The sequence below is a fragment of the Theropithecus gelada genome, chromosome 10 (assembly GCF_003255815.1).
Source record: "Theropithecus gelada isolate Dixy chromosome 10, Tgel_1.0, whole genome shotgun sequence".
NCBI classification, from domain to species: Eukaryota; Metazoa; Chordata; class Mammalia; order Primates; family Cercopithecidae; genus Theropithecus; species Theropithecus gelada.
In genome coordinates, this window is record NC_037678.1 from 57,223,376 (window position 1) to 57,232,036 (window position 8,661).

The window sequence follows — 8,661 nt, forward strand, 5'->3', positions numbered from 1 at the left end:
TTACAACTGAGTAGGCTTCTTGTTCTGTGTCTTAACAGAATACCTGAAACTGGGTAATTTATTAAAAACCAATTTTATTTCTCACAGCTCTGTAGGCTGGGAAGTCAAGCCTACAGAAGGTCAAGGGGATGCACCTGGTGAAAGCCTTTTTGCTGGTGGGGACCCTCTGCAGAGTCCTGAGGCAGTTCAGGACATCACATGGTGAGGGGGCTGAGCATGCTAAATTATGTCTGTCTTCGTCTTATAAAGTCACCAGTCCCACTCCTGTGACAATCCATTTATCCATTTATCCGTGAATGGATTAATCCATTCATGACCCAACCACCTCTTAAAGACCCCACCTCTCAGTACTGCCACATTAGGGATTAAATTTTAATATGAGTTTTGGAGAGGAGTGTTAGAAAACTGCATGCAAAAAGTCAAGATGAATCCCCAGAAAATTCAAGTCCCTTGTTACTACCCAAGCTCTTAGGATCTCAGCAGAGATAAAAAGTCCACCAAGGCTTGCCATTCCCCAAGGCTCAAATTTCTCATTGATTGACTGATCCAAAGCTCCAGGGAAACTTTCTCATAAATGGAATAACCCGTCACTAGAGGAAGCCAACAACTGTGGTTCCAGGAATTTAAGAAAATCTCCAGAGAGCAGAGCCCAGACTGCCCATCATAGTCAAGAGACATCTCCAATAGCATTCCCTTCTTCCCTCAACTCCATGACTTTAGGCTCCACAGAAGTGTATAGAAGCAAACTTCAGACTGCAATTTGGGGATAGGGGATGGGAATAACAATAGAGCTCAGATATGGTGAGAAGGAAACCAAAGAGAATATATTGACACCAATTAGAATAAGCAAAAGGACAGGGCAGAGTTGCCCAAACTGAGCATGAGGAAGATGAAGGGAAATGACAGAGTAGCTATGCACCATACTACATGCAGTTATAAGGAAGAAAGAAAATAAAGCAGGGACGGAGGGGAGAAAGGAAAAAAAAGAAGAAAATTAAAAAGGAAAGGACATTGGAGAAAGGAAATAGACACAAAGAACTCAATTCGGAAGAAAATCTGAGAAGAGGAAAAATTTCCAGGAGGGCTTTCAGCTTAAAAAACAAAAACTTTAATAAAATAAGACAGTAGGCTGGGCTCAGTGGTTCAGTGGTTCACACCTGCAATCCCAGTTTGGGAGGCCAAGGTGGGAGGATTGCTTGAGGCTAGGTGTTCAAAACCACCCTGGGCAACATAACAAGATTTCATTTCTGAAAATAAATAAATAAATAAATATTTTAAAATAAATAAAAATGTAAAAGACCCTTAAAATGAGTATTAAGGAAATAAATTGAAGATCTAGGTAACACCACTAAAAAATTGCAAATAAATTGAAAATATCAAGGAATAAACAAGTCAGAGCTACAAATCAATTTACTAGCATGGAATTAAAGTTAGGGATAGTAAATACCAATAGCCTGGGCCAGGCGTGGTGGCTCACGCCTGTAATCCCAGCACTTTGGTTGGCCAAGGTGGGTGGATCACCTGAGGTCAGGAGTTTGAGACCAGCCTGGCCAACATGGTGAAACCCCATCTCTACTAAAAATACAAAAATTAGCCAGGCATGGTGGCGTGCACCTGTCATCCCAGCTACTACAGAGGCTGAGGTGGCACAATCACTTGAACCCAGGAGGCAGAGGTTGCAGTGAGCCAAGATTGCAACACTGCACTCCAGCCTGGGCACCAAAGAGAGACTCCATCTTAAATAAATAAATAAATCTCAATAGCCTAGAAAGAGGAAAAAAAAGTCAAATTATTTTTTTAAATATTAGTTTATCATGTGTCAGATATTAATTATTGACATTAATTTAAGTATTTTAAATATAGATATATGTTGACTATATTAATGAATACTATCCTATAAGGTAGTATTGGGGAAAGGGTTAACTCAGCAGGTCTGGGTTGTTATAACCCTACACATTCCTAGAAAGGTCTGTTTTCAGGACTGATCTTTGGCCTCCTCCTGGGAACTGAGCTCATAGACTCTTCTGGATGATGAAAGTGAAAGGTTTTTTTGCATGCCTGAGGCCTTGGGCCACACTGTACCAGTTAGTCCACATAGTGTACACTAGCAATGATTTATGGTGAATGCCTCCTTTTTCTCTGGGGGTCTGGAGCTTTGTTAACTGAGGTAGGTCATGCAGGCAGTGTATGCCTATGAATGATCCTCAGCAAAAAGCTGAGATGCCCAGGCCTGGGTAAGCTTGCCTGGTTGACAACACTTTGCATGTGTTGTCATGCATCATTGCTGGAGAGACTAAGCACATCCTGTGCTACTCTCTAGGGAGGAGACCCTCACAAGTTTGCGCCTGGTTTCCTCCAGACTTCATCCTATGCACATTTTCTCTTTGTTAATTTTCTTCCATATCTTTTTGCTGTAAACTTACATATAACAACAATTTTATTCTGTATTTTTTTTTTTTTGCTGTAAACTTAAGTGTAACAAGTATAAACTTAAGTCCTATGAGTCCTTTTAGAGAATTAAACCTAAGTGTGGCGTTGGGGACTCCAAACACAGGTAGTTTCCACTATTATCTCCAAATAGAAACTGTAGTACATAGATATTAAATGCCTTGTGCAAAGTCATGCTGATATTGAATGGCAAAGCTGGAATTCAAATTATCTGACTCCAGTGCCCGTGGTTCTAACAACTACTTACAAGTGAAGATAATCTGACATAATTAATGTCTCTTCAATAGAAAAGTCCACAATTGAAACAGAAAACTTATTCAAAGATATAATACAGGAAAATTTCCCTTTTAAAAAACATGCAGCCTGAAAAAGCACTGCTTTTCCAAAATGATGCAGAATGATATCAAAATATTGTTAAGTTACTGAAACTTGAGGATAAGCAATGATATTTTTAGATATTCATGTAGGGAAAAATGTCACCTTTAAGAGAGAAAAACATTCAGGCTGCACCATAACAACATTCACTGGCAGAATTCAGTGAAGCTAAGTCCACAACTGTCCTGGAGAAAAGAAAATATGATCTAGGATTTTTTTACCCCATAAAATTGTCCTTCAAGTATAAAGAACATATGCAAAAATTCAGGGAAAACAATATCCATAAACTCTTCATTTTTGTAGATTATTTTTGTTAATCTAACAAAATGCTGATGAGGTTATGCTGAAGTTACTGATAGTTGCTTTATATGATAGAGCATTAATATCCAATATGGTAGCCACTGACCATACACAACTATTGAGCACATGAGGTATGGCTAATATTAATTGTTATATGCTATAAATGTTAAAGTACACACCAGATTTCAAAGACTTAATACAAAGAAAAGTAAAATATTGCATTAGTTTTTATTTCATATTAATGATATATTGAAATGATATTTTAGATATACTGCACTCAGTTAAATAAACTATAATTAAATTAATTTTACCTTTTTTTTTTCTTTTTTCTTTTCTTTTCTTTTTTTCTTTTTGTGAGACAGGGTCTCCTTCGCTGTCACTCAGGCTGGAGTGCAGTGGCACAGTCTCAGCTCACTATTAGCCTCAACTTCCCCAGCTCAGATGATCCTCCCACCTCAGCCTCCCAAGTAGCTGAAACTACAGGCACATACCAGCACACCCAGCTAATTTTTTGTTTTCAGTAGAGACAGGGTTTTGCCATGTTGCCCAGGCTGGTCTCAAATCCCTGAACTCAAGTGATCTGCCCACTTCAGCCTCTCAAAGTGCTGGGATTACAGGCATGAACCACTGTGCCTGGCTCCTATTTTTACTTTTTAGAATAGCTACTGGGAAATTTAAAATTCGATGTGTGGTTTGTATTATATTTCTGTTGCACAGCACCATAGTAGACTTTGGGGAGAGATTTCACTTGTTTGTACTATTTAGTTTAGTTTGATCTTTTAAAATAAGTATGGTTATTCATATAAAACAATAAACTCATTATTCCTAAATTGAATAAATAAACCAATGGACAAAGAGCTATGCTTTCTCCCCTGGGATGTTGAGACAACTAGCTGGGAGGCTCTGGATGGGAACCAATAACAAAAGAATGGAGAACAGCTGTTCATTGTCCAGCCCACTCCCTTTACAGATAGGAAAACTGAGACCCCAAAGGTCACTTACCACTCTAAAATCTCATGGACTCAAGTGTGCAGTAGATGAGGCTGAAGACTGGCATTTCAGATGAGGCAGGAATACTGACTTAGGGGACATTCTCAGTAGCTCCCACGAGCCCCTCTAAGGTATGTGGCACCACCTCCAGACAAGGAGTCCACTTCATCCCGGCTCATGCCTCTTGCCCAGTGTGCTTCCTCTTCCAAGAAATCAAAAACAAGATACTTTCTTTGGCCTATGGAAATAGGGACTCTTTTTTTCTGCAGGTATAAGTTCCAGCCTCCCAGCCCTGGCTTAGAACTCTCAGCCCTTAGCACCATGGAGCTCAGCAGCTTCTGTGCCCTGCCTTGCCATCTGCCTGGTGGGCATGACCAGCTCAGAAAATACCCCAAGTGAGCTGAGGTGTTATTGGGAAAGAGGACCCTGAGACCCATAGCCTATGGGACAGGGCTGACTCCAACAGGCTACCCGGTCACTTTCACCTCAGGGGGAATCCAAGGCCCAGATATTGAAAGGGCTCACCTGTGGTCACCATTCAGTCTGGGGGAAGACCTGGGGCCAGACCTCCCAGATGCCAGTTTGATTTAATTAAATCTTCACCAAATTATATTATTATTATTATTATTATTATTTAGAGATGGAGTCTCGCTTTGTCACCCAGGCTGGAGTGCAGTGGCCTGATCTCGGCTCACTGCAACCTCCACCTCCCAGATTCAAGCAATTCTCCTGCCTCAGCCTCCCGAGTAGCTGGGACTATAGGCACCCGCCATCACGCCTGGCCAATTTTTGTATTTTTAGTAGATGCAGGGTTTCACCATGTTGGCTAGGCTGGTCTCGAACTCCTGACCTCAAATGATCCACCCACCTTGGCTTCCCAAAGTGCTGGGAGTGGCGTGAGCCACCACACCCGACCCAAATTTTTATTATAAACCCAACATATATTTTTGTTTTAAAAAGACAAACAATACATAAATTGTTATAAAGTTAAAAGTGAGTTCCCCGTTTTACATAGTCTTATTCCAAAAAGTATCCATTGTTAGAATGCTTAGGAGAGAAAGTAAGTTTTCATACTACTTTAAAAATAAGACCAAGTTCTTAAGCTTGGCTACACATTGGTGTCACTTGAAGACTCTGTGAGTCCCACCTTAAATTCTGATGGAACTGGTTTGGGTAAAGCCCGGGCATCAGGATTTTTTCAGTTCCCCAGGTGAATCTAACACGCTAGGTTAGCAGTTTGAAATAGGGTATGGCCAGGGAAAACCTCACTGATAACTTAATAGTGGAGGTGGTAGAAAGGGGTGGGATTCTGGATTTATTCTGAAGGTACAGTGCAAACAGGATGTGAGAGAGAAACAAGGATGACTCAAAGGTATTTGGCCTGGGTGCCTGGAAAGATACGAGTTACCTTTAACAGAGATGAGGCGACTATGGATGGGCACGTTTGGGGTGGGGTGGAGCACATCAGAAGCTCGGTTTTGGAGATATTCAATTTGAGATGTCTTTAGACATCCAAATGGAGAAAGCAAGTAGACAGGTAAATGAATCCAAGATCCAGGGAGGTCTGATCTAGAAATATGTGGGTGTTGCCAGAGCATAGGTTACATGTGGCATGGTAGTGGAGGCTGTTTCTAGGTACTGACAGGATTGCGGGTATAAAAGAGAACCAGGCCACAACTCTGTGCTCTTCTGACTTGGCAGACACTCCATGCTATGCATGCTGCATCCCACGCTAGGCACACTACACAGACCACTTAGCTTTGTGTATCTACCCACCTGCGTTCCTGTCTCATTTACAGTCTGCTTCTTTACTGCTTTGGAAGTAAACTCAAGTAAAAGCACCTTGAACAAATTGCCTTTGCCCATGGTCTAGACAAGCTCACCACCTTTCCTTCCTACATATGCACACACACCACCCGCATGTGCTGAGGGCTCCTAAAACCCTTCAAGGAGCCTACACAGCCCATCAATGCTGGCTAGGGACACCGGTACCACTGTGTTAAGACTGCTGCACTCACACATGTGGGGCTTCTAGAGTGCCCCTTGCCCATCCCTATCTTGGATCCCAGATCCCAAATCAGAATAGCCCATACCCAGTTAATACATTTAGCATTCGCTGATTGAGAACTCACATGTCCTGCGATGGGTCAAGTCTTAATGAAAGACAGAACCTGTGCCTCCAGGAAGCACACCATCTGGTGGAAGTGAAGGGACAGCAGCCAGGACAAGGAACATGTGTAAGTCCAAGGCAATCTGAAAGCAGCAGGCGTGGGGCATGGACAGCAGCCTGCCATGTCAAGGGAAACTTCCTGGAGGGAGCAACTTATCTGGGGTGTGTGTGTGTGTGTGTGTGTGTGTGTGTGTGTGTGATGGAGTGCAGTGGTGCAATCCTGGTTCACTGCAACCTCTGCCTCCCGGGTTCAAGTGATTCTCCTGCCTCAGCCTCCCGAGTAGCTGGGACTACAGACGCGCGCCACCAGGCCAGCTAAATTTTTTTTTGTATTTTTAGTAGAGATGGGGTTTCACCATGTTGGCCAGGATGGTCTTGATTTCTTAACCTAGTGATCCGCCCTCCTCGGCTTCCCAAAGTGCTGGGATTACAGGCATGAGCCACCGCGCCTGGCCAGCCTCATCTGGTTTTATAAGAGGGAACCAGGCAGTTGAGAGGTGTGCATGGTTGGTGGAATAGGGCATTCTAGGCCAAACCACTATGATGGGAGAACTGAGTGGGGTGGGTGGTGGGGGGAACTGCAAATAACACACAGTTGATGCCAAGTGTGCCAGAGGAAAAGATAGAAGATGAGGGCAGTGGGAGGCACCCGCCTAAAGGCTTGTTTTATAGGAATCCAGGGTTATGTAACCAGCAAAGGAGGTGGGCGGGGCGGGCTTCAATCCAACGAGCCTGGCTTCAAAGCCTGGGGTGGTCTGAGGACGGCGCACAGCACGAGCTCCTGAGGAGCCTGCTAAAAAGTCAAAGGCTGAGCCATACCCAGACCAACTGAATTAGTAGGATATGGACCCTAGGAACCTACATTATTTTCACAGGTGCCCCCAGTGACTCCGATGCACACTACAGTTAGAGACCCACCACCCAGAGCTCTCCCGCCCCTCCACTCTACCCTTGCTGATGGGGACTGGCTCTCAAGGCCCCCAAGAAGTAGGATGATTCATTTCCATGGTCATGGATTATGCTTTCAGAAATACTCCCAAACAACCCAGGGAGTTCTGGGAATCACAGTCAGATGGGGATGGGGAGGACGGGGGAGCAGATCAGGAGAAGAAATTTCCAGCCAGGTGGGAGGAGGCAGGGTTTTCTTTTTGTTTTGTTTTCTGTTTTGTGGAGAGGGTTGTGGGCATAGGGCCGCAGGTACTGTTCAGGCACCCAGCAAACAATCCCCAGTCCCCAGCTCTTCCTAGGACTCAAGGACAAGAGGCAAAGAATCAAGGAAACAGCTGTTTTTATTCCACAAACAGTAAACTCCATCCACCACACAGTGACACACACCCTGCAGCACACCCCATCACCTTGGCCAGCGCTGCCAACCAACCTTTCTGCAGTGAAGTCTTTTTCTGTGCTGTCCAATACAGCAGCCACTGCCCACTTTTGCTTACTGAGCACCTCAATACAGAGCTGGCCACTACAGGTGGGGAAATGAATTTCTAATTTAAGTTAATTCAAATTCAAATGCCACATTTGGCTTGCGGCTCCTGTACTGGACAGCACAGCTGTAGGCCCTGACCTGGTCCAGGGAACTTTGGTTCAACAGCCAACTCCAAGGAGAGCAAGTGGCAGAAAGAGCCCGTGGGCTCCCCTCCCCAGAGAAACAGCAGCTGCAGCTGCTGGAAAGGGCAACAATCAGAGTGGGGGGACACCTCGGGCACGCCGGATAAGGTTGGCCAGCCGCTTGGCCAGGCCACCTGTCCGGGGCTCCTCGATGTGGAAGGTTCGGGTGAGGAGATTGTAGAAGGAGCCATAGCACACGGCCACCACAGTACACGTGAGGCAGATCACGTTGTAGGGCATGCTGAAGTCAGGTGTCGGCAGGTTCACCAGCAGCGGCTCAGTGTAGAGCCGCACAAAGTAGTTAGAGCCATCGGAGACTGGGAACCTGGGGTCAGGGGAAAAGCGGTGAGACAGGACTGGCTGCTCCTCCCCATCTCACCCCATCCTCATTCCGGCAGTACTGGGCAATGCAACACAGTGTTTCCAATGTTCTCTTAGGCTCAAAACCTTTCAACAGAAGGCATAGCTCAATTTATAAACCTGATAAAAGTAGAGCGGTGGGTGGGCGGCAAGAGGAGGCAGAGCATTAGGACAAATACCTAATGCATGCGGGGCTTAAAACCTAGATGACGGGTTGATGGGTGCGGCAAACCACCATGGCACATGTATACCTATGTAACAAACCTGCACGTTCTGCACCTGTGTCCCAGAACTTAAAGTAAAATAAAAAATAAAAAAGAAAGAAGGAAGGAAGGAAGGAAGGAAGGAAGGAAGGAAGGAAGGAAGGAAGGAGGGAGGGAGGGAGGGAGGGAGGGAGGGGGGGG

At 44.7% G+C, this 8,661-nt stretch overlaps 1 protein-coding gene across 6 annotated transcripts in view; it reads right to left on the reverse strand.

The window, feature by feature from the left end:
• Positions 1–7,554: 7,554 nt before the first annotated feature.
• PIGT (phosphatidylinositol glycan anchor biosynthesis class T) overlaps positions 7,555–8,661 on the reverse strand; it is a 10,283-nt gene continuing 9,176 nt past the window's right edge. For all 6 annotated transcript variants that reach the window (XM_025399808.1, XM_025399806.1, XM_025399807.1 and 3 more), the window contains one exon: positions 7,555–8,222. In XM_025399808.1, coding sequence (XP_025255593.1) covers positions 7,970–8,222 — 253 coding nt within the window. In that variant the 3' untranslated portion in view covers positions 7,555–7,969. The remainder of the gene's footprint in view (positions 8,223–8,661) is intronic.